This window comes from Physella acuta, unplaced genomic scaffold (assembly GCF_028476545.2).
Source record: "Physella acuta isolate Inbredline_101_S28 unplaced genomic scaffold, ASM2847654v3 ptg000587l, whole genome shotgun sequence".
Taxonomy (NCBI): Eukaryota; Metazoa; Mollusca; class Gastropoda; family Physidae; genus Physella; species Physella acuta.
The window spans coordinates 61089-87825 of NW_026732106.1; the positions used below are offsets into that span (position 1 = coordinate 61089).

Sequence of the window (26737 nt, forward strand, 5' to 3'; positions counted from 1 at the left end):
GGATTACTAAAAACACTTTTATTTTCAGATATAACTCTATCTAGTGAAGTAAGACCAGATTCTTTTACATTCTTCAATGAACAAATACTCTCCCAATTTAACTTAAGATCACTTAACCAGTTCCTACCTAGTAATGGCGGTCCATTTCCTTCAACCACAAGAAGAGGAAGTTTAACACTTTGACCATTATAACTTACATGAACCCTACACTCTCCTATTACCGGAACATTGTCACCAGTGTATGTTGTTAAACACTTGTGACATGGCTGTAGAGGCACTGATCCTCCTGTGACAGCGTCGAAATCTTTCTTTGTTATGACTGTTAGAGATGCTCCAGTGTCAAGTTGGAAGCTGATGCTCTTACCGTTGATATTAACTTGTACACTGATGGGAGCATGACTTATTGATTTCACAGAGAATAGGTTGAAATCCGGCTGCGAATCAGTTTGAGCATTTTCACAGGTAGAGTGGTTCATTGGTTGGGTTAGGTAGTCTTGGTGAGAGTTAACATAGTGCTGCTTTTGGTTGCGGTACTGTCTTGACTGGCTAGATTTAGCAACAGACGAAGACTTTGCAAAGCAGGCCTTGGCAATGTGACCTTGCTTACTGCACTTATAACAAGTTGCAGACTTGAACTTGCACCGATGAGATGCATGGGGACCTTTGCATCGATGACATTTTTGATAATTATTACTAGATTTAGATCTAGGATTTGAACGAGCAGGCTGTTTAGCATAAGTTGGAATGCTCGGATGGGGTTGATGTTTATTGACTAACCTGCTGTTTACTGCATGGATCTCTGAAGGTGCTAAAGATCTCGCCGCATCTGATGACTGCTGGAATGACATTGCAAGTTGTATTGCTTTTTCTAATGTTAGATCTGACTCGAGCAGCAACTTTCTTTGAATATCAGGGCTGTTTACACCTGTCACAAACTTTTCACATAATCTGTCAGACAGCGTGTCTCCGAATTCACAAAATTCACTTAAATGACGTAAAGCAGCAACATATTCTGATATTGACTCGTTTGGTTGACGAGTCCTACTGTCAAATCTAGCTCTACATAGAAACTTTGATGGGGTAGGCGCATGGTGGTCTGTTAGCAATTTGCTCAGCTCGTTAAAGCTCTTGGTATTTAGACTAGCTGGTGCGCATAAGTCTTTTAGTAGCCTAAATTGTTGAGGCCCTATGACTGTTAACAAAATAGCTCTCTTTTTGGCTTCTATCGTCACGTTGTTTGCTTCTAGGTAAAAGCTTAACCTCTCTAGGTAATCCTGAATGATTTCATCATTCGCATCAAATTCTTTCATTTGGCCATACAGCGCCATAATTCTAGAAATAATTAGCTAATAAGCTCTAGCAAACCTCTTTTTTTGCTTAAGTAGGTGCTCTTTCTAGTAGATGTTTATCCTTCGTCGCCAATTGAGGTAGATTGACAAACCATGACGAGAAGCCGCGTTGGTGTTAACAATCTTTATTTACAGACGCCATGATGCAAAGAGAGGAAGTGCGTGGCGAGAGAGAACTATTTATAGATAACAACATGTAAGGGACATCACTCAAGATAACAATATAAATATAATACTAATACAGAAGAGTGAGTTCCCTTGACCTCACAATTATTTCAATCTATTACAATAGCCTTCATTTTTTTTTGGCTGAGAGGATTAGAAGTGAAAGAAATATGATGTCTTTTTCCTACTTCCTACCAAGATATTAAAATAAAAACTTACATCACAATTATGGTCTGCCTGTATCATGGTTGGGGTAAAGGGAGGGGGGTGGTGGTGACTTTGTGAGGACATTAACGGTGGGGGGGGGGGGGGGATTCAGAGTTTCTTCAAGGCACAGCCCCCCCCTACCTCCAAACTAAAAGGAATTTACATAGAAAGTATTTACTTTTAACAGTGTCCAGCCGTCCACCCCCCACCCCCCCCCCCCCCCCGAAATTTCAAGTGCCCCTCACCCCGGTATAATTTATATATATTATTTATCTTTATATGTATAATTTATCTTTTCACTATTCTCGGCAAACATGAAATCCAATACAAACATTTTTAAAGCACGATTAATTCACGCCCAAAATGAGTTTGGACATATTTTTGTCTCTAGTTAGTTGTCTAACTTTGCAATGAAATAGGTTAAATTACTATATTATGGGATAGATTAATCTCAAATTTAGTCAAGCAGGCAACATATATATATATATATATATATATATATATATATATATATATATATATATATATATATATATATATATATATATATATATATATATAGTTAATACCGAATGGCCCTATGGTAGTATATATAATATATACTATATAGTATATTAGCCTATTTTTAGGGCCTCGATATATTATGGGCCAAAAACCTATACATAAAGATAGGCTTATAAATGTATGTAGGTCTAAATAAGTAAAATATATTTTATAAATATTCAAGAAATTATAACTATTTTTTTTTTTAAATGTCGTTTATTTGATTTTTAAAAAAATGACAGAACTTTCGTTTCGCTGTACAGTCAAAACTAAAGAAAAAGAAAAATTATAACCGGAAGTGAAAACCTACTTCCTTTTTCTTGTTTAGATTATTGAAACAGGTACGAAGCAATTTTTCTTGGTTTTAAATCGAGTAATCCTAAATAAACACTATGACCAACGTTCAAATTATTATGCAAATAATACTTCCAAATATATATGGCTGCCCAATCAAAAAGAAATATTCTCATATTTTTGTTACTACTGAACAATTAATAAAGAAATGTCTATCGATGCTAAGAGGAATGCATATAAAATTCAATAAAATTAAATACAAAGTTCCATAGTATTTCTATCCCTTTTGTTTTTTGCGCTTGTGAGTAAAGGTCATTAAAATATTCAAAGTTATTGTTACTTCTGTAAATTCTAGATTTATGTGTAATGACGTATGGACAGTGTATTTGACAAATCTCAGCGCACTAATCCAGATTACAATCAGACAATTCAATCACATTCATGCTGGTCTTTACATTTTGTATCAAACTTGCCTAGTTTAGATTTAATGCAACTTTGTTTTGGTTTATTTCAGGTCACCAAAAATGGCAATCAGACCTCTCATCAAAACTCAGATTGTAAAGAAGAGGAATAAGAAATTTATTAGACACCAATCTGACAGATATGGCAAAGTCAAGGTAGGTTAAAAAATTGGCCAATGTTAACTGGAAAAAGACACGCATACGCAATGGAGAGACACAACGACTTGCCTTTGCGGCGATGTTTTCGATGGTACTGCGCATGAGTGTGTTAACAACCGCAGAATCCTAACCTTAGCCATAGGTCACTGCGTATGCGCAGAACTATATTTTAGAGATACTCACTAATTTTAAATTTCGTTATTTTTCGATTTAAACATTACCAATGGAAACTAGAGATCAATCTCTAATCAATCAAATACTTAATTTGTTGAAAATAAACTCATTTGGAGCTTAATTACTGATTTTTATTAATTGGCCACTCCAAGCATTGCAAGCCAAATAATCCGTGACAACCAGATCGCCATTACTTTTCTGAAGAGACGAACTCTGCAGGGTTGACCTTGCAGATGATTTGATTTTAGCAGAATATGCACAGTACATTTGATTTTATTACCGCATTTCTATTCGTATGTACACTGTCTTCGTCAGAATAAAAAATCACGTAATGGAATTAGATCTAGAATTTTTAAATATTTTTATTTAAAAATATTTTTTTTTTTAAATGGAAAGGTGTTTAAAAAGGAAAACTAAATTCAAATTAATGATAACATGTTCAAGAATATATAGTATAGATCTAATCTTTTTAAAGATATTCAATCCCATGCATGTTTTATTAACTAGTGTAAGTGTTTTAGCATTGCTTAATTAGGGCAATTCATAAAATATAGCGATGTCATTGTAAAATTAATCTAACCCTCTTCTCTCACTTCACTTGGGACAGGTGTGTTATTTACAAAGTTTTGTCTATGCTCAGTTTAAAATGTAAAGATTTGTAAGTATTTGATTTATTTTAAAAAACACTGCAATAGCATTCAAATTCATCAAGTTAGCGAGAAATACATTCTAAACAGCGTCACGGGCAGTGCGCGTGACAGACATCTCGCTCGCTTAGTTTTGTCAACCAGAAAAGTTAGCCTATCAAATACAATTAATTAGGCCTATAAAATAAAAAGAGGCCAATCGCATTAAAATGATCGCCTGTGAGCGAAGATATATGCAAATTACAAACATCGCTAGCCCGCCTGCGTTCTTTTGTCAACCAGCGAGAGAAAACTCACAGCACAGTGTGCGCATGCGCTAAATCTAGTCCAAGTACTTTGTTATCCCAAGTTATAGGCCCTAATTAGTATTATAGGTCTAGATTAATATAAAGTTCAAATTAAATGTATTTAATTAAGATGTGTGTCTATTTGATTTTTCAAATGTCAGCGCATAAAAATTAATCACCCGAGAGCGAGAATTAGGCCTATGCCTATGCATTCCAAACATCGACACAGACCACGTGTGTCAAACGACTCGCTCGCTCGCGCTGGTTTGTCAGCGAGAGAGGCATCGCCCGCCACAGCGCGGGCACAGCACACATGTCCTAGTCCATGCGTACTTGGTTTACTAGGTACTAATTAGTAATGTAAACTTAGACCCAACGCTAAAATCATGTAATTTATCTATCAGGCCTCTAAAATCGTAATAATATTAACATTATTAAGCCTAATAAATGTATCAACGAAGACCAGTGAAAATATTATAATTAGCCTAATTAAAATTTATGAAATCAATAAGAATTAAGACAAATTAATTAAGCTATAACAAATTTGAAAACAAATAATGAGGCAACGAAGACCAGTGAAAATAATATTATAATTAGCCTAATTAAAATTTATGAAATCAATAAGAATTAAGCTATAACAAATTTGAAAACAAATAATTAGGCCTAAGTCATTAGCCTAAGTAAGCACACAAAGACCAACGCTCACTACTAGATCTAGATCTAATTCCAGGGATCAACAAAAAAAAAATAAAATAACAGATCGTTGTGGTTTAAGGGTTTTTAGAGTCATAGTATAATCCAAAAGTCAGGTGAAAATCCATAATTAGGCTTAATTAGTCTAATTACGCTAGCAAAATAAGCTGAAAAAGAGTGTCAAGTGAAAAGAAAACACAATTATATAAGCAGCGAGAGGATACTACTGTACAGCTTCCGTAACAATAGCGATGACGTCACAATAAAAAATAACGTGCTTTCAGTGACCTTTTTGCGATGCCGATTTCTTAAAAGGCGAACATAATATTTACAATTTTTTTTCACTAAACGATCAATCTAATAATACTCGACCTAGGCATGCAGTTTTGACACCTTAGAGACCATTATTTAAAGTTTTTGAGCTACTCAAACTGTACCCATGTTTACGTTTGACCTTTCAATGTCGGAAGCAAAAAAAAAAAAAAAAATCTGCCAAAAATAGCTTTGTCATCATTAGATTGCTTAAAATACGCGAAAAAAACGCCATTTTTCGCGTGATAATTATTTTTAAAGTTAATGTTAAGGTGGTCTCTCGAACAAAGCAGAAAAAATTGCCCAATCGTAGGCCAAGGTGTGGTAGCCATGTTCTGGTTAGCAACCAAGGACGCTTTTAAGTTAGTGAGTCTCGCTACTATATTTTGCCAGCTAGGTGGAGACGTTGAGGCGAAAAATCTTTTTCCGAGTAGTCACTTTGTAAAAAATATTAATTAACTGCATGGATGCCTACTTCTCAAGAAAGATGCAAGTAGTAAATTTGATGGCATTTGTCCCTCTTTTTTTAAAGTCAGTAAATACTAGACTAGAAAAGGTTATGGAACTACACTGTGACAAGTCTTAATTCAGCAAACAGTTATGGTAAATTGATAACGTATGTATCAGAGTGTTTGTGCAATAGAGTGGCAAAATGATAAATGCAAAAATCATGTATGGTAAAGTTTAATCATCATGGCATTGCTGACAACACTCCCTTGGTAATCATATGCTAGGGTTCACAGTAAAATGAACTGTATTACATTTTACAGTGTGTTCCTAAGTTTCTAGTTTCTTTCATGTGTTGCAAGATTTAGTAAATTTGTAACATCTAGGGCCTACTGGATTTTTTTTATCTGGTAATTTGTTTTACTTTAGGCAAACTGGCGTAAACCCAAGGGTATTGACAACAGAGTAAGGAGGAGGTTCAAGGGTCAATATAAAATGCCAAACATTGGTTATGGTACCTGGAAGAAATGCAAGCACCTCTGTCCTGATGGCTTCAAAAAGTTTTTGGTTCATAATGTTAGGGTAGGTGTTTTTGTTACGCTGTACAAATATATTTGTAGTTAAATTTAATATTACTCTTCTACATTTTATCCATATTTCATTTTTTTAGGAGCTGGAAGTATTGTTGATGCAAAACCGCACTTTCTCTGCTGAAATTGCACACAATGTCTCAAGTAAGAAGCGTAAAGATATTGTTGAGCGTGCCCAGCAACTAGCTATTAAAGTGACAAATCCAAATGCCCGTCTTCGCTCTAAGGAGGATGAATAAACTGGCAGCTTGGTTAAATTAATAAACATAAAATATATGCAAGTTGTTATTGTTTACTAATTTGTGGTCCTGTGTTATTTGTATTAGTTAGATAAAAATGGTCTTAATTCTTGTAGTTGTTGGTGATTCATCTGGTAGAGGGGCAACATTGATTTTATACCCCGCCTGCTGTAAAATGGCTTGAGTAAATCTTTTGGTAAGAATTGGGAGTAGAGCCTTGTCAGTTTTGGTATCCTTTTGGCAGCTTCTGCAAGGAGCTAGTACCAAATTTATTGCCTAGCATTCCTCTAGATACTATACCAGTGAGGTGGGAGGAGGTATCATAATGCATTTATTAACGCCCTGGAGAGGCAGGGACTCCCACTCTTAAGTGGGAATAATCAACTTCAACAGTTTGCACAAGTAAATATTGTGAGCCATATATGACTATTCGTTTAGGTTTGATTTGATCAATGTGGACTTGAAAGCAATTAAGTTGCTGTATATATCATGGGTTATTACTGATGCCAAAATGTAAATAAATATCCCATAACTTGTTACTTTTGTTAGGCAAAATCAATTATGGGTCCTGGTGGGTGGGTATTTTTGTCCCTATACCACTGGTGGCAAATTATATACTTTGGTATTTTATTCTGATGGAGTTATGTTTTTGTGATGTTGTAAGTACCTGTTACTAGTATTTAATTCAAAGCAAAATTTGTCATTTTAGAATGTCTTTAAAAATTAGCTTATGATCACTTATGCAAATAGAAGTTACATTTACAAAAACATTTAAATCTACGAGCCGACCCGCGGTGTTTCATACGCTGATATTTAGTTGTTTTATTTTCTACTTTTCAGTCATTCATAATGTGTGAATTCGACAGTATCAACGCTGCCACTGAAAATATCTGCTTTAAAACACTATCAGTAGGCCGTTAAGGACGATACCCCCCACCCCCATGAAAGCAGCCTCTTAGTTACCTCCCCTAAGTTTAAAATAGTTTCAAACTAAATTATCTGCCCCTAATAGGCGTCACTAAACCCGGCTGTTTGATTGTAAACATATAGCGTGAACCAAAGCTTACCAGACCATGTGGGGGAGGTTGCGATATGCCTAGAGAGGGGACTGCAAGGCGCGCTTACAGAGAATTATATATATACATATAGATTATCAAATTCATTTTCATAATTATCTTTAATGAAGTTAAATTCAAAATTTGGGGAAAAAAAAATCAGTAGCAGGCATATTGGTGGTATTCAAAACCATTGTTCACAAAATTATCATGAAGATGAGGTTTACTTTTAGTATTTACAAATAGTTTACAATATAAAATGCTTCATAATATTTTAAACAGACTATACATTTTCTTTAATAAAAGTATTAAATTTAAAAGCACTGCTATGTTTATTTTCAGTACATTTAAAAGATTAATACGAATATCACTATTATATTTTATGCATGTAGTTGAAATTAAAGTAATGGATCCTGTTTATGGTTTCTAATTGTTTCACATTGATAATGATTGATCCAAGTGTAACAAATCTTAGTTACAAGAACACGTTTAATTTTCAAGATAATACTTTAATTGCATTTCAATTATATAATTAATAATACAGTGCTAATAGTAATAATTACATCACTCCACAGAATCAAATTCTAAATAAAAACTTACTAAATTGTATCTTATTTTTGGCACAGTAACAGTACAGTGACAATGGTTAAATATCAAAATTAAATGGTGCAACAATGACTGTTAGTGTAGCATAGTCAAAATGAGGTGCATTCAAAGAAAAACATTGGATGTAGTTACTAAAAATATATACCTGTAGTGGTCTATTAAGTGCTTTTTAAAAATACATTTTCCATTTACATTGTCTTTGTTATAACCCATCATAAGGCGCACAAAATTATAGAAACAATATCAATACCTCTCAATGGCACATTTGAGCAAGTTTGTAACAAGTATCAGATATGTATCTATTTTAACTAAAGTCAAGATTTCTTGCCTAAAATACCAGACAGTATCGCTAAATCATCTCCAGCACGTTTCAAAATTTCTGCAGCTATTTCACCTGAAAGTAGGAAGATTTTGTTACTGTAGTGTAATTCATACAGAGCATTTTGTCACATTTTTTAATACTTAAAATGGTCCATTATAATTGTTTTGAAAACAGGTAATCTGGTTACTATTAGTATAGTTTCCAATAATTATATTTAAAAAAATTTGTTTTATGCAATATATAGAGACTGAAATTTTTTAAAACATTACTCTTAATTTATACTAAAAACAACCGGCTAAATACTGAGTTAATTTTTTTGAAAGAAAAAGTACCTACTTCCTAATTTCTCCCCTTGAACATTTTCAATTTTCTCCTTTAAACTGTTGAGCATTTTAGTTGTTGGTGTTGACGAGTCTACAGGATCAATCCGGAATGGAGGGGTTTTTGACCTGTTGCAGCATGCAGAACTCTCCCCACCCACACTCTGTAACATGGGATCTTGATTTTCAGTGTCGTGAGCCTCAACGAAAAAGGAATCCTGTGTGCTCCGATGTGTCAGCATCATCCTGAATTGTTCTGATTTACCCAAAAGTTCCCTAGCTACGAGTAGTGTATCATCACTATTTTTCCCAGAGGGAGATTCACTGAAAACTGTGTTTCTGCTGTACAATGGTCTGTCAAATAGACTTGGAGATAATGTATCACTACGCATGCTTGGCACTTTTTTACTTGTAGCTGAAAAATTGGGACTGGAGCTTCGCATGCTAGCATCAAGAATTTCTTGTACTTCTGTTTTTTTATTATTGATGTCAACTTCAAGTGAAAAGGGTGGGAAATTTAAATCCTCTCTATCCATCACAATGTCACCAGAAGTTTCATGGGTAGGCCCACTAGCAAAGTCAAATTTTTCTGTTTCTTCATTAAATGAATGTGTTAGATCTCTACTGACAGTGCTTTTTTCTTTCGATGTGCGTACATCTATCATAGTTCTAACTTTCCTGGAACGACAGGGTATGCCTTTTCTCCCCACTAAAACTTCACTGGCATACAGTTTTTCTCTAGAAGGGTGTGAGTATGCGAGAAAACTGCCATCATTGAGGCATATCTCAGAGCTGTAAGCATTAACAGTTTGGGGATGGTCTTTACCAATCCCAGCAAAGGGGCTAACATTGCATTCCATTGTTGCTAATTTTGCTTCAGGAACAAAATGAGTTGCTGCGTTGTCTAGACTGGAATAAGAGCCAGATTCGTGATTTGTTGACTGCAAGCTAGCTGTCTGGTATCCAGTGTCCTGGCTGGCTGAGCAATGAGGAACTGAAGTTGTCATGGACTCGGCTGATGTAGCGAGGGCAAGGAGAGACTGGTGAGAGCCAACCCTGCCGTCACTGTCTTGTGAGGCACAAGATATAACCAGGTGTGGATCAAAAGATCTTGATAAAGCGTCGTTGTTCAATGTGCTAGTTTCAGACTGTTGATTGACAGATAGCCCTCTCTGTATCACAGTGCCAGTTTTATCTGTAATGTCTTCTGGATCATCATCTGGGTCATCTGGTTAAAAATAAGAGAAAATAATTTTTTTATTAATATAATGAAGTATTACCATGTCAAAATATAGTATGGCAGGTTGACTGACTTAAGTCTGGGTTTCTTTCTCGATTTGATTCCATAGTATTTGTCAGCCCAAGAACAATGTGCAAGACAGCAGTTGCTTGATTTTGGAGTTTTCTCTCCTAGATAAATCCCCAACAATGAGCCTCATCTGTCTAGTTGTTCTAATGGGTTTTATTCCTAACCAGCTTTTTTTAAAAAATTTTTTTTTAAATGGACCATGTCTGTTCAGTGCTGGTATATTACATAAAATGATGCTGAGTTACATGTCATTAAATTCAAAGCATAAGGTATACTATTATAGTATTTAAGTTAAAGGATACTACTTACTGAGGATAGATGAAAAATCTAGTTGCATAACTGTCCGTGCATTTTCTGTATCACAGTTTGGATGATAGATGCCAGAAGAACGCATTGATCTACCTGCTGGCAAATATATTTAAATTAAAACTGTTTATCTATATATATAATTCTCTTCTGGGAGACGCTAGAAAACAAGCTGTAAACGCGCTCCTTACCATCCCCACCCCTACATGGTCTTAGTGAGCTGTGGTTCACGCTATGTTTACTTTCGTGGAGTCGGGTTTAGTGACGGCTATTAGGGACAGATAATTTAGTTTGAAACGATTTTAAACGTTGGGGGGGGGGGGGGGGTGTTATGGTCCTTAACGAGCTACTTATAGTGTTTTAAAGAAATATTTTCAGTGTCAGCGTTGTTACTGTCGAATTCACAAATTATGAATTACTGAAAAGTAGAAAAAAAAACAACAACTAAATCGTTGTATATAGTTTAGTATTTACTTCATCTATGTGAACTAATTGTCGTACTGCCAAAAACAACTCATAGTCAAATTGTGCCATTAGTTTGCATTAAGCAAAAACTACATTAAAATTAATAAACATGCACCAACTTCTTGATGTGATGGGTGATAACTCAGGTGATGCAAGGAGATCACTTTCTGATAAAGCATATCCTCTGTCACCTGAAGTGTATCTGATAGGACTTGAAGAAAAATGACCCTAAAAGAAATAAAACAGTTATCAAAAAAAAAAAAAAAATCAAAGCTTGACACCCACCAGATAAGTAATAAAAAACAAGAGAAAATGGACAAATAAACTTACAGATCCACCTGTGTTAGGTGTCTGCTTTTCCCATTCTGGAGTTGTTTGTTTCACTGGAGAGGGAGAGCTGGAAACCTCTTCCATTGGTCTAGGGAAATAGTATTGATTTTTTTAAAAAGTTTTTTTAAAGACACAAAGTAATATTTCAGTATCAATAAAATATTTTATTTGTTCTTTACAAAAAAAAAAAACAAGTTGCTAAACAGGAAATTAGTAATCTGGAGAAATTTAGAGTAATTCAAGTTCTACCATCAACATGTCTTCCAGATAACTTGCTCTAAGCATCTTAAGATTGAGAATTACTTACTGCCAATTGTTTATTTTACAAAAAAGGTCCATCAATGAGATGAATGCAGATGGTATTGGACATGTGACATGATACGATGGATTATCAAAGACAACCAAGCAGGGCATGGAGAAGATGAGGGAGGCAAAGTAGAAAATGGTGAAGGACATAAAGGAATGGACTATCCATTTCGAAATTACTAAAATCAGCAGAGGATTGAGAAGGATGGCAAAGCATTATGACATAATCAACTGTGGTGCACTAACAAACCTCCAGAAAATATGGGATGAAGAGAAAGATAGATCAATACACAAGCTTAATTGTTTAAATAAAATGTTGCTGATTATCTCAAATATACAATTTTTTAAAAAGTAATTAAAACTAATTTACCTAGAAGGCAAAACAGGAGAAGTGAACAAATCGCTGTCATTACTATTGAGTTGATGCAACAGTTTCCTACGTATGAAAGAGTTACCAATAGACTCAACAGAGGGGGAAGAGTCTGTTTTATACTCTGGCAGCAAATATTTTCCTGTATAAAAACACCCATCAATAGTAGTTTTTATGTATGCACTGAAAATACAGTAAATAAAATTGCACAGCCATATACATTTTTACTCTGCTTTAAAATTTATTTGCACTAACCTTCCAACTCCGAAATTAAATCAACATTTGGAGAAACAGACATAGATGTTTGACATGACACTAGAAAAACAAAAAAAAAGATTCTGATTTGGGTACAACCTTCTACATGAATAGTGCGCTTATAATAGTTTCTAATATTTATAAAAAGTGAATAAAAAACTTTTCTCACCTGATCTAACACTTCCAGGTGTACGAGGAAGGATGTGTGTAACTTTTTCACTCCAAGGTGACGGAACAATCACCTCATTGGAGAAAAATTTGTTTATTGCTGACTGAACCCTTGCATCTTGTTCTCTGTCTCTGGAAAAAAATATGTTCTATTTAGTTAACAACATACATGAGTAAAAGAAAACATCACTTCATAAGCTGATGTCAGTGAAAAGGATAAATCACCATTGGGACCATCGGATCTGAACAGGAACTTGAATTTATATCAAGAACAAATATATTTCTAAAAACAAAGATTATTGCAGTGATACACCATCTATTTTTTGTAAAAGATGTTTCATTTGTAATAATTTTATAAAAACTAAACAATATTCAACATTTTATTTGCCCGTAACTGTTACATTGAGAATATTGACTATTAAAGGACAAAATTTATTCTCATGTTTTGATTGAATTTGTTTTCTGTTTACCTTTTTTTTGGTACCCACACTGCACACTCCCTCCCCATCCCCCATTAAAGACATTAAATATGCTTTATAAAATAGGCATGAGTGTATGCAGTGCACAATAGTATTATTTTAAAGTAATGAATTATCAATTGAAGAAAGAAAATGTATTTACGTTTAAATGAAAGAAAATGGTGGAAATATACACTTAAGTTGGGACAAATTTGTCTTTAGCAATTTTTAATTTATAGATTAATACATGATGCCCATTTTGCTACTTAGACTAAAATAATTGATAATTATTAGAGCAAATACTTTTTGTGTTTTACACACATGGCCAATATTGTTTCATGTTGCTGTGTATACAGTTCTGCAGTGTCAAATCATGCCATTTTGGTAGTGTTTTTTTAAATAAATACAAGTGTCTTTGATATTGATTTTAAATTATTTTACATAACCAAAAACTTACAGAAACTACTTACATCTTTTGTTGATAACGATGCTGCCTTTGAAATTCTGCTTCTTTAATTTCTGCAGGCATAATTAAAGCTGCATGCTCCAATGACCAAAATCCCTTTTAAAAATTGGAACATATAGAAATATACTAATAACAGTATTTTATCTACATTAAAAATGAAAATTTTATGACAGCTTTTATAACAGATCAAAATAAAGATGTTACGGGTATTTTAAGACAGACTAGCTAAAAAGGATATAAGAAAATTGAAACACTTCATATCTGACTAATATCACACTGTTAAATATTACCTCTTCTTTCTTCTTTGGTTGAGCACCTGCATTTACTGCTTTAAACATATTAGGACTGAAGATGGGCATATGTAATCTGTCATGATCAACTTCAAACGGGTTGATAAACTGACGTCCGGGGGTAAAGCCATACGATGCAGTACTAGCAGGAGAATGAAGAAGTGGTGTTCCACATCTTGATGGTGTTATCCCTGAAGCCTCATCATTCAGTCTTTGGTTACGATTGGGAGTTTTAAAAATTGTTTGCATATCATGTGAAGTCAAACCTGATATAAAAGTTTAGGAATGAGTTTAGTATATTGTATATAAATAGTAAAACAATAAGGAAATCATACTGAATCACCAAGGTTTACAGAAGGTAATGGCAGAATCCTAAAATTACAACTTAACCTCAGTGTTAATCACTTACCAAGTCGTTCGTAATATCCATGAGAAGAAGGGGATATGAAAGAGGGCACTGTGCATGTTTGGGAACGGTTTGAATTTGCATTTGTATCTCCACCATCTGTAAAACAACAAACATAGATCTATTTAAAAATCATTTTTTTAAAATTTGTTACAAAAAATTTTTTTTTTTAGTTTTAACAAATACATTTTTAAAATAACCAATATTTTAAATTACCTAAGTTTGGACCATTCAACCTCATAGATCCACTACTTGGGCTAACAGTTACAGTTGGGGTGCCGGTAGCATTAGTGCAAACTCTTACTTTTGTCCTTGGCTCTGGGTGTTCTAAATAGGGAATATAACAAAGTGACATGCACAACAAGATCAATAGGCTTCTTATACAATATAAATGTTTGTGAAACACGTTACAGAGAATTTATAATGACAATAAACACTAAATTGATATCTTACCATCATTTGTTGTGAATGTTCTTTGAACAAGCAGCTGCTGTCTAATATCACCAGAAGTCTGATACTTAAAAATGAAATGTCCATCAGTGTTTGGTTCTGAGTCCTTTTTTTCTACTTTTGGATCCAAATACTCACTTGCCTCATCAGATCTAAGATTATCATTACTACTTTTTACAGTGGCAGAATTTGAAGTGCCCCCACACTCTGGACTTAAGTCTTGTGAAGCTATGAAACCAGACATGGTTTATTCAGTTGCTTGCCATAACTAAATTGGTGCAAAAGCAGTTTTTGCTGAGGTAAAGAAAAATTTAATAATTATTGACAAATTAGACATACAACAGGTGTGTTTAGTACTAACTTGTCAAGCTAAGAAAAGTAGGCCTATATAATCAATTTGTTAATTTGAAGAAAATATAGACATACTCAGACATACTGTAATCTTGTGTAAAGAAGACAGCAATTAATCAGTAGAGATTATGCCTCTTATTTTTTCTGCATTATTATAGTGACAGTATATTATATAATAAGCCTAGTAAATAGTAGTAGTATTTAGGCCTAAGTTGTTTCTCAACAACTATATGTTTATTACATCTAATTTTATATTTGGGTGTTGGTAAATAGCATGACGCGAAACACAAAATGCTTTTGGTGGTTTGTTTTTTCTCCAGATGTACAAAAAGTAAAGTTATAATCTAAACAAGTAGATATCACAAGTGTTTAATGTTGAAGTGTTTTCAAAAATATTTTTTCCTGATCTAGGTTAGATGTATTTAAGTATTTAAAAATCACATTTTCTTGTCAGAGAGAGAAAAATCCTGAATAAGTTAAAGGGTCACTGTGAGTTCATAAAGAGAATATTATTTTAGATTATATTAATATTTTGTGAAATCAATATGTAGATCTATATATTTAATCCTAAACATTGTCAGTCTCTTCTCACAGTCAGTGGGATACAGAAACATATGTCACAGCTTGAACAATAGGCTAAAAGCATTTAGACAAAAGTGCTTGGGTTCATTTGAGTTCATATAATCTTGTCGGTGGGAGAAATATTCATCTACATTGCTAACATTAGGCTGATACCTTTAGTACTTTAAATAAATTGTTGCCAGCGGTAATAATAATACAACATTTCTTTGAAACAATACATAATTTGTTTGTGGCAGCAGCAGCTTTGAGCACAGTGATGGTCAAATGCAATATTTTGGGTGGCTTCGGTGTTCTACACAAACTTCAAAAGTAGTATTTGGTGGTTTGAATTAAGGTGGAATTCTAAGTCGACACAAAAGAAAGAAACTGATATAAGGGGTCATCCATAAATGACGTCATGCTTTTTTGACAATTTTTACCTCCCCCCTCCCCTCCGTCACAAAAAGCCAGACCCCCCTAAAATGATGTCACACCTCAGCCTACAACCCCCCCTCAAAATTGCAGTAGAATTTTTTCCAAAACATCAATATTTTTCCAAAATCTTGTCTGAACTCTGTCAAAATAGAGTATTTTAATAAATTCCTATTACAATTTATTATAACAGTTTTCTAAAACACGAAATAATGTCTAAAATTCATTTTCTAACATTGCTTTTTTATAATGCAAAAGTGTGACGTCGCACCATCTGAACCCCCGACTCCCCCTCATCACACATCGTCACAAAATTACGGACCCCCCCTTCCCCCTATGAGTGGCACATCATTTATGGACGACCCCTAATCATCAGCACATCTAGCGATGAAAAAACCCCAGAAGTTATAACAATACATTATACAAACAAGTTACAAGTGTCTTTAACGTCTGCATCAAAGTTTATTGTAAATTCAAAAGTAAATTGGGCTCAGATATCTTCCCAATTTCCCCCCACCCAGTTTAAGTTTCAGCTAGATATAATAGTAGATCTATATATTATAGTATATAGATAGTATATAGGCACAGGTGTTAAGATGTGAGACAAAAATGTCATGTGACTTGACAGTTTTCATACCCTTCTGGCGATTTACTGCCTAGCCCTGGTTCACAATTACTGAGTGTGACACTTGTCTTGGACTATTCTAGTTTCTAGACTCTAACTAAGAGTCTAAGAGTCTAAGACACTCTAAGACTAGATTTAGAAATTTCATTTAATGATTAATGAATTTAGTTTAGATCTAGAAAAACACACTTCACCACACTGATAACAATATTAGGTAATCTATCGTTTTGGGTACGTAAAATCGCCCGCGGCTAGTAATGTACGAAAAAGTTACCTCATTGTCAAGGCTTTAATAGAAGTATATTTTGATATATTTGTGTCAAATATTATAGATAAATGAATAAATAACCTAAATCAATAGCTAAATATATCAATATAGGCAAGAAATTAACTTTTAACAGCAGTGTTTGCGAGCAGGATTTCCTATATAAACAGCAGCCATTTGTAAAATAGAGTTGCCTTCCCCTGATCTCGCGCTATAAATTAACAGAGAAAGAACTTAAACAAGATGGCTGCTAGAGTAAATGAGCATGGTTGCATCTGTTGGAAACATCGCTAGTATTCATTTATTATTGAAAAGTTTTAATTCAATTGTTTGAAAACAGGTACATAAATGAAACAAGGAAACATTTTTGTATTTTTCAAAACACAAATCCTCCTCAAAATGTGAAATAATTATTAAAATTTAAGGAGTCACCTGTTTTTCACATTACTAGTCGCGGGCGATTTTAGGGTGTGGGGAAACTGCGAGACGCGAAAAGCGAAATGGCGAGTCGGGAAAATGCGAGAAGGGCGCGAAAACGGTCGGTCACGTGACTTTTTGTCTCGCATTTTACCACAAGCCGATACTTACGCTGGGTGGTGTTGAAATGCGAAGATTTCTGCGAAAATTTTACCGCACCCGATTTTCAGTGGTATTTGGTCCAGACTTCAAAGACGTTTCGTTTACATTGTTAAAACTTTCGATTTTTCCGTCGCTAGACATACTGATGATTTGTCTCCCCCCATCTTTTGTGTCGACTTAGAATACCACCTTGTTCGAAACCGACGGAAATACCGCCGACGATAGATCAACTTCTGTCTTTTGTGTGGAACGCCGAGGCCGCCTGATTTACCGTCTTTGAAGATCGCCGTGCCCGGATCCGCTGCCGCCGCAAACATATTTTCTATTGTTGCATAGAAATTTTGTATTATAGCCGCCGCCTACGATTTTTTTCTAGCTTTTTTTACCATATAAATCTAAGCACAAGGAAATGCCTACATCATTTGGATACAACAAAATAAAGTGACGTCACCGATATTATCAGTTGCTCGTGCTATATCGTAAGCTATGGGCCTACTTCAAATATTTTTAAAACCAAGTTGAATTTATCTGAATTTTTTGGTTTTGGTGTTGGTGTTATTTGGAGTCTTCCATAAATGACGTCACACTCGTAGGGGGGGGGGTCTGTAATTTTATGACGATGTGTGATGAGGGGGAGGAGGGGGGGGGGTAGATGTGAAGTCACACTATAAAAAAGCAATGTTAGAAAAAGAATTTTAGACGTTTAATCGCGTTTTAGAAAACTGTTTTAATACATTGAAAGAGGAATTGATTAAAATACTCTATTTTGACCGAAAGTAGACAAGATTTTAGGAAAATATCGATGTTTCAAAAAACTCAACTGCTGGTTACAACAATGAGCAAGACATTGCCAAAATTACAGAAATGATAAAAAATACAAATTATAAAAAACGGAAAACAGATGTTGAGCGTGCGGATGATGATGAGAACATGGGTGCCAGTGTTGTTTGTGGGATGAACGAGGAGGTCAACTGTGATGAGAATGTGAAATGTTGTGAATGTGGATTGGTAGCAAAAGAAAAATGTATAAATGGGAGTCTAATGAACTTGGTTGGGTATACTATGTGTGAAAGATGGCGTCACGAGGTGTTGTTGAGGACTGTTTCAGAAGATTTTGTTTGTAAATTTTGTTTGTAATTAAAATTACTTAATAAAAAAATAAATTGCACTTTTTAGAATTGTTTATACTTTTACACTTTTTGCAAGTACAAAAATCCATAAATAGATTTTGCAAAATATCTCTCCTGCTGACAAGATTATACCAATTCACAATGACACAGCTCACGTTTGTATAAACATGAGCGGGCTAGATTTTTAAATTAATGCCGACTGAGACGGGATTTTCCTCTCGCTAACAAGAGCGGGCGATGACAGTAGCACAGCAACGATGTTAGGATTTTTAAATAGATAGATCTAGATATAGATCTATCTATCTTCTTAGTATCTAGATAAAAAATAACAACATACAACACTCGTGTTAAAGGGTATGGCTAAATGCTTGTTTATTTTAAAACAAACAAAAAATAATTTAAATAAATAAAGATGGAAAAAAAAGGAAAAAACTTTTTTCGCAAAAAGTGTCTCGCTATTTACCCTTAATTCCGCAGGTATGTCTCGCATTACCTTCTCGCATTTTCCCGCTTCGCCATTTCGCTTTTCGCGTCTCGCAATTTCCCCAAATATACCCAAAACGATAGATTACCCAATATTAATATTAATTATTTTAATTAGGCCTAGTAATAATAGGCCTAATTTTAATTAAACTACCTTTTCATATGTCTATTACATAATCTAGATTCTAGATCTAGATCTATTCTATAGTTATAGGCCTACCGTGTATATCGAAATCAGACTCAAAATTAACTCGATCATTCATTGGATTGGATAATGGATAGCCTATGTTTAAACTTGCATTAGCTAGTTCCGTTTCTGGTAATAATGTTTAAATTTTTTAATAGTTTTAGTAAGCTTTTGTTGCGATTTCTTAAAATCTTTAATCGGAATAAGACTATTTTTCTCGGATTTAAAAAAAATAATGTCAGAGATTAGACAGATTGAGATTAGATTACTAATCTGAGTAATCTAGAGAAATCTAGACTCTAGATCTATATTAATTAGTGATCAAATCTAGATTCCGGCTCTAGATCTAGATTCTAGATCTATTCCAAGGCTAGAATCTAGAAAAGAAACCTCAATACTCAATATATTTTAAAATAAAATTGCAGATCCATTTCTTCTCGGTAACTGTTTGTGTTTTGTTTAAAGTTTAAATAATTAAATTAAATTAATACATTAAATTACTAGATCTATTAGTCTATTAGTATTGTATGCCTAATAATAAAAACTAAGTTAGTTAAAATATAGAATAGGCCTAATACTAGTAATAGCAAAAAATAAGAATAAGTTTATCTACTCTAGCTAGATCTAGGCCTATAATAATTAATATCATATCTACTATAGTGGTAATCTATCGTTTTGGGTACGTAAAATCGCCCGCAACTTGTAATGTGAAAACCAGGTGACTACTTAAATTTTAATAATTATTTCACATTTTGATGAGGATTTATGTTTTTTAAAATACAAAAATGTTTCCTTGTTTCATTTATGTACCTGTTTTTAAACAATTGAATTAAAACTTTTCCGTAATAAATGAAGACTAGCGATGTTTCCAACAGATGCAACCATGCTCATTTACTATAGCAGCCATCTTGTTTAAGTTTTATTTTTATAAGCTTTTAGCGCCAGATTCAGGGGGAAGCCACTCTATTTTACAAATGGCTGCTGTTTATATAGTAGCAAATCTTGCTCTCAGACACTGCTGTTTAAAGTTAATTTCTGGCCTAAATCGATACATTTAGCCATTGATTTAGGTTTATTATTCATTTATCTATAATATTTGACACAAACTTATGACAATATACTTCTATTAAAGCCTTGACAATGAGGTAACGTTTTCGTACATTAATAGCCGCGGGCGATTTTACGTACCCAAAACGATAGATTACCACTATAGTTTCTATTATAATCTCCCTATAGTATAGTAGTATGTAGCTTTTTCTGACAGGGGCAGACAACCTACCTCAAAATCTCACCATGAAAAAATGTTGTGTTTTTAAAACTAATATTGGGGGTACTCTCTGGTTTTTTGGAAATAAAAAAGTACTCTACTGGTAACTGTTTCCTGTCATTTCTACCATGTTTTTTGAACAGGAGAGGATCAGCTCTTTAATTCTATGCATAGGCGACTATACTCAGTACTGTAACTGTAACTTGCATGTAGATCTAACTATTATTGGTAATCTGTCGTTTTAGGTATGTAAAATCGCCCGTGACTTGTAATGTGAAAAACAGGTGACTCCTTAAATTTTAATAAATTAATTATTTCACATTTTGAGGAGGATTTATGTTTTTTAAAATACAAAAATGTTTCCTTTATTTTAGGGCTCGTTATAATGATTAGGCCTATTCATTATAATTATAATATATTAGTATTAGTTAGTCATTGAATAATTAGTCATTAATCATTATTAACTACTTGACTTATGTTGTAGTATAATGTACTTAATATTAAATATTTTATGTAGGCCTAGCCTTGTCATAATTTATTAAGTAATTAAGTTAGTATTAACTATGTCTATAAACATAGTTTATTAAACTACATATCATGGCATATTATACTCATATAACTATAGTAAATAAATAGTAGGCCTATAGTTAAGTAGAGTATAGAGTGATAGTGTATAGAGTTGAGTATTGTCATTAGACTTTATAGTTTATACTCAATATACTCATTATACTGTGATTATACTTATAGTATTATTTTGTTTATAGGCCCACTGATAGTTATAAATCTAGTACCATATACTCTATATACCAAATGATAGTAGTCTAGGACTTTGATCTAGGTCTGTTATTAGAATTCCATGCCTGCCTGTTACACTATAAATGCTCCTTACTATTACACAATGGCATTAATAGGCTTACATTTAAAAAAACAAACAAGCAACAATGGAATACTAAATCTAGATCTAAAATTATTGATGAATTATAACTATGTCTAACTTGTTTTGCAAGTAACATTAGTGCCTAATCTTTTACATTTCTTACATTAACCATAATCTGGAATAATTCTTGAATGATTCTGTTGGCCCACATTCTCACTACATGCCTAAATATTTAAAACTGTTCCTAATTGTAGTTTTTAAATAAGCCTTCGTAACTTTTAATACTGTTCACAGAAATATTGAATCAAGACAAATCTGCTTGTAAAGATGGCATCTAATCAGAAACAAAAATCACCAGCAGCATCTGAAACCATGGACAGTATGTATTATCGTACAAATATTATTTTCCTTCCTCGTCTATTAATAACTTTATCTTATATTTTCAATAAACTTTATGAGAAAAAACATTAACAAAATCCCTTAGCCTTAGTACATATAGAACCATGATCACTATTGTAGTTCTTCCCTTTATTAAAACTACTTTTCTACTTGAGTTATATATTACATGTCTAAAGAGTAGATAAAATTCAGTTTGAAATAATGCCTCTACTTAACTACCAAATTATGTGTTTATTTTTAAGATTTAACTTTTTATGACAGTTCTCATGGAAATGTCACGACTACTTAATACTGGTCTGGATGAAGAGACAATGGCAGTGTGCCTGAGGCTCTGTGAAAACGGCATAAACCCTGAAGCCCTGGCAGAAGTTATCAAGGAGTTGAGGAGAGAATCTGCGAATGTTAAAGTGAGTTGAAATAAAATATGAATATTTCATGAATAATGTAAATCTCAAAGGATTAAAAGAAACATTAAGTTGTGAAAAAGTAATTCTCGCTAATATCAATAAAGCATTAATTGTATACAAGATGTTTTGTTTGTTGACATACTTTCAATAAGATGGGGAAAATATTTTAAATCAAACATTTTTATTTAGCACAAAGTTTGATTAGGATTAAAAGAAACATAAAATGGTGAAAAAGTAATTCTCACTAATATTAATATAGCATTAATTGTATACACGATGTCTTGTTTGTTGATATACTTTCCATAAGATGGGGAAAATATTTTAAATCAAACATTTTTATTTAGCACAAAGTTTGATGCCATGTTTTTTTTTACAGGCTAATGAATCAGGAAATACAACATAAAGTCATCTTATACCATTGACAGTTTTACATTGTATATTGTAAATAATTTACATTCTAGTAATTCTAAGAATATAAAATATACAAAAATAAAAATATTTTGTTTAATTTTACACTTGTTAACATTTTTAAAAAAATGCTTCACATAGCCTATTACAATAAAAGAGTTAAATAGCTTAAAGCCCTGGTAATTAATTGGGCGAATGAAAGACCGTTCATCTCCTTCTTTGATATCCGCATATGAAAAATGTATATGCTCAACACTTTACCTGACTAGACAGATATTGCTGGGTGGACTCAACAATGGATGCAAGCTCAAAAATGAAATTTAACATTTGTGGTCGGTTAGCAGTCTAGTTTTCTAACACCTACATTTAAAAAATATACAATAATGTTTCTTATTGCTGATTCATTGATTTCTCATTTTATATTTATTTATATTTGTATCATGTTGAACAAGGGACGTAACTACTACATTGAAACAGTATATACATTTTTTCGGTGGTCTCCCTCTCAGGATCCGAAAAAATTCGCTCACCACACAACGATCTAAGTTAGACTAAGACAGGCTTATCGTTACTGGTGATAGTTGTCTAATAAAAATAACCTATAATATTTAGATTTTGTAAAACGAGATACAATATACAAATCTAAAGAAATTAAACAAATCTGGTGGTGTGGACTTCTCACACGGATCCACAACATACAATATGAAATGCGGATCTAACTGAATGAACTACACAATCTTTCCGTCGGACTCATTTGAAAAAAATGTGTATACACAAAAAAGTTACAATTTGCACCCACATACATAATTTATATATATATATATATATATATATATATATATATATATATATATATATATATATATATATATATATATATATATATATATATAAGCCTTCTCCACAATAATTTCACAGCTTAAAATTATAGTTTTAGCTTTAATGACATTCTGAAAACTGAAAGCGAAAAGTGTGCGCAGGTACTCAGCCATTTAGATTGTATGTTGGGGAGATCTACACCAGTGGACCCAGTCTGGTGTAGAAGAGAGGGACCTCACCAAATGATAAGGCCATTTGTTTTTGTCTCATTATCCAGTCTGCGTAAAGCATCTTCACTATTAAAAGTGTACTGAACATTATTATTTTCTAGCTTTTGAAACACGAACATTGAACAAGCGCCGTGCAAGTTCCTTGCGTGTCCGCCTCTCACATCCCGGATGTTTCTGGGACTTTCACAGAAACCTGAGATATTACGTAACTACCTAGGAACCCCAACGGCCAAAATCATCTTTGAAAGAGCTAAGACGCGTTAACCGTTTGGTTAGGAGATTTCTATGCCGAGTCGTCCAACCGCGTCGTCGTGAAAAATACTTCTCCTCAAATCTCGAAAAAATATTTCGGGGGGGGGGGGGGGGGGGGGGGGTTAGACACGGGGCTTACAATGACAAGTGATGGGACGAAAGGCTGTGATGTTGCCATTGTGACGCTCTCTATCGTGGTGTCAATAGGTGGGGCTACGCCCTATGTTGTAATTCTGGGCGTGACCTCCACAGAAATGACTATACATATATATATATATATATATATATATATATATATATATATATATATATATATATATATATATATATATATATATATATATATATATATATATATATAGGTGTATGCTTCAAGCAAAACAAACACTTTTTTAATTTAAAAAAAAGATAAACCAAAAAGTCGCAATGTGAAAGAATATAATTGTTACCAAAAATTTGACTTTATTGTGTTACTCGCATTGTTGACATGTTTAGTATATCATCATCTTTTCCGTTCGTGCCCAACACACATAGTGCGGATGTAGTAGAGTTCATCTGTTTCAGTCAACTCGGCATACAAGGTGATAATATTCTCATCACTTGGTCCTTAGATTCCTACTCACATCCTCAGTTGTCTAACCAGGTGACATGAACACCACTGAGTCTTATATTGAACACTAACACCATTTTTAAAGGATAATATTTAATGAGCAGCTTCATAATTTATATAGTCGTAGTGTCAAGAATTGCAAAATGAGACATGTAGACATATTAGCCATTTGGCATTTACGGCTCTTCTTTACGCAGAAGCGATATGTACCATGTTTAATTAACGGATCAATTGATGGTTGAAGTTGAAGAAAAATGACCGTCCTGTTACTGAATGAAATAGTTCTCGAAATAATGAATGAAAATTAAAACTTTTTATTGCTAGAAACAATATTACTTATTTATTTCCTTATTTATTTTTAAACGTATTTAGATCTTTGTCCCAGTACACTAAAAAAAAGTCCCTGTCACTATCCGTGTTAAAGATAACATTTAATTTTAAGTCAGCAGTTCACCACAGTAGTCTCCCCTTGCATAACAATAGAGTTACCTGTCCTAGTCTTCCAGACGACACGATAGTAGAGATGAACCAGACACATGCGAGTAATCATTGATTTCTTCTAAGAAATCTGCCAGGAAGAGCAGTTAAAACGTGCTGTTTTAGCTTACATTGGCCTATTTAATGCGCAACTAGCGCTTCGATTATTCGTTTTCACTGGCTGCAAACATTTTATTTCATATCCAAATTCGCTGAAATCTTCCGTTACAGTAACTCTGGCTAGAGTAGATTAAGGTAAGTTTTAAATTATTTTAATGCCTGTTTTCTTTGTTGTTTTCTTATATTTATGTGAGAAGATAATCTGGTTTCGTGTTAGAATTGGATACATTATTTCGCATCTTTTAAAACTATTTAGTTAGGTTGGCGATATTAGTCTATGAATACAGAGGCGTAGCGCCCCATTCCAACGCCCGAATCGAACGAGATTCTAAAAACTGAATAATTATTAACATTGACAATAGCAAAAAAAGCCCCCCCCCCCCTCAAGGTAGAAAAGTTCGGGGCGCTTTTTACTGTCACTGTAAAAGCCCTAATGACTTTTATGTTGGTGTTACATAATTGATGTAGGAAACAGTTAAATGAGCCCGTAAAACCGACTAACGGTCTATTTACTTAACTTCGACTGTGCATGATCAGTGTTTCTTCCAGACTTTTTTCTCCGGGGGGGGGGGGGGGCACTTGAAATTTTCGGGGGGGGGGGGCGGTAGACTTTCTTCGGGGGGGGGGGGGCGGACACTGTTAAAAGTATATATTTTCTATATAAACTATATACATTTCATTTCGTTCGGGGGGGGGGGGGGGGGGCCTGGAAGAAACTCTGTGCATGATTTAGTTATGTAGCTCAAAATGAGCTTTAAAAAAATAAATCTTTTCTACTCCGTTCGGCGCCCCTCTAAGGTCGGCGCCCCACCCGCCGTCCCCTAACTACGCCTTTTTATGGATATGCTAATCTAAAAAATTATGTTGACAAATATTGATTCTTGATGGGTTTTTTTCTTTTTTAAATCACGTTTTTTAAAAAAAAATTCCCACTTGGTCATCCTTTTAATATTTACATCTTCGTGATTTAGTTATCACATGACTTTGGCAAAGAACACATCAGATGGCCTTTAGGTTGCTGAGATACATTATAGTGCCTTTGCCTGGGTTTTAAAGCACACACACATTTATTCCCACGCACATTCACGCCCGCACATAGGCAAGCACAAGCACACACACATACACACACACAATCACCCAATCTCACACACCCCACATATACCATTCTTACAAAGACGCCCCACTGTCTTGTATCAATTATCTCCTCATTAAGTAATAAAGTTCACATCCTGGTTGAGTTTCAGGAATTAAAAAGTTTTTTAAAAGCTCCGTGTTATATTATCTTAGAGATTAATTTTATTGCTTTTTTTTAAAAAATTGCATTTAAACCGCATTTGTGATGACGTCAAATTTTGAATACCCCCCACTTCCCTGTTACTTAAATTGTAACGATATGTACATACACTCGTTATATATGGACGCAGTATATGGACTATAGTCGAGCTGTCGGTGCTTATTTTAGAATTTTAATGTGTTTTTTAAGGTTGACTGTAAAATGAAAATACGGATCGTCTGATGCAGATATTCAAAGCCTTCAGTACAAACATTTTTTTCTTTAATCACCCGAACACTTATTATTTTATCACCAAGATCACCAAGGTATTTATAATTATAGAACCATTGCTATGAAAACTACATTGTTTCATTTATCCATCAGTTGATCAGTTGTATCATACTTACAACTTTTTATTTTTATCTGCCCGCTCCTCTTTTATAAAAGTTTATAAAAGTTTCTTATTGACAAATAGCCAACAATGTTCAGTGTTCCTTCCAGACTTTTTTTCTCCGGGGGGGGGGGGGGGGGGGGGG

The 26737-nt window shown here is 33.8% G+C and overlaps 4 protein-coding genes across 10 annotated transcripts in view; 3 read left to right on the plus strand and 1 right to left on the minus strand.

The window, feature by feature from the left end:
* The first annotated feature begins 2485 nt into the window (after positions 1-2485).
* LOC131947173 (large ribosomal subunit protein eL32) lies at positions 2486-6604 on the plus strand. Its single transcript, XM_059308309.1, has 4 exons — positions 2486-2605; positions 3073-3175; positions 6168-6320; positions 6409-6604. The coding sequence occupies exons 2-4, from the start codon at positions 3083-3085 to the stop codon at positions 6565-6567; spliced, it is 405 nt and encodes a 134-aa protein (XP_059164292.1). The 5' UTR covers positions 2486-2605; positions 3073-3082; the 3' UTR covers positions 6568-6604.
* Positions 6605-7996: 1392 nt separating this feature from the next.
* LOC131947170 (uncharacterized) lies at positions 7997-19088 on the minus strand. Its single transcript, XM_059308305.1, has 14 exons — positions 19030-19088; positions 14453-14743; positions 14216-14326; positions 14003-14098; positions 13594-13859; positions 13308-13399; positions 12381-12511; positions 12212-12271; positions 11957-12098; positions 11281-11368; positions 11070-11178; positions 10489-10584; positions 8887-10098; positions 7997-8622 (listed from the first exon to the last, which is right to left on the minus strand). The coding sequence occupies exons 2-14, from the start codon at positions 14691-14693 to the stop codon at positions 8543-8545; spliced, it is 2724 nt and encodes a 907-aa protein (XP_059164288.1). The 5' UTR covers positions 14694-14743; positions 19030-19088; the 3' UTR covers positions 7997-8542.
* Positions 16373-22525, plus strand: LOC131947169 (mitotic-spindle organizing protein 1). Of its 7 annotated transcripts, none has more exons than XM_059308304.1 (4): positions 16373-16391; positions 21501-21585; positions 21867-22012; positions 22389-22525. In XM_059308304.1, the coding sequence occupies exons 2-4, from the start codon at positions 21534-21536 to the stop codon at positions 22413-22415; spliced, it is 225 nt and encodes a 74-aa protein (XP_059164287.1). In that variant the 5' UTR covers positions 16373-16391; positions 21501-21533; the 3' UTR covers positions 22416-22525. The 7 variants fall into 7 exon arrangements, with proteins under 7 accessions (XP_059164287.1, XP_059164284.1, XP_059164281.1 ...); XM_059308301.1 differs by having other exon boundaries at positions 16388-16473; XM_059308298.1 differs by lacking the exon at positions 16373-16391 and adding an exon at positions 19470-19508.
* A 2316-nt stretch (positions 22526-24841) lies between these two features.
* Positions 24842-26737, plus strand: part of LOC131947167 (uncharacterized) — a 33814-nt gene continuing 31918 nt past the window's right edge. Inside the window, exon 1 of the mRNA XM_059308293.1 lies at positions 24842-25063. The gene's annotated coding sequence lies outside the window, so the exon portion shown is untranslated. The remainder of the gene's footprint in view (positions 25064-26737) is intronic.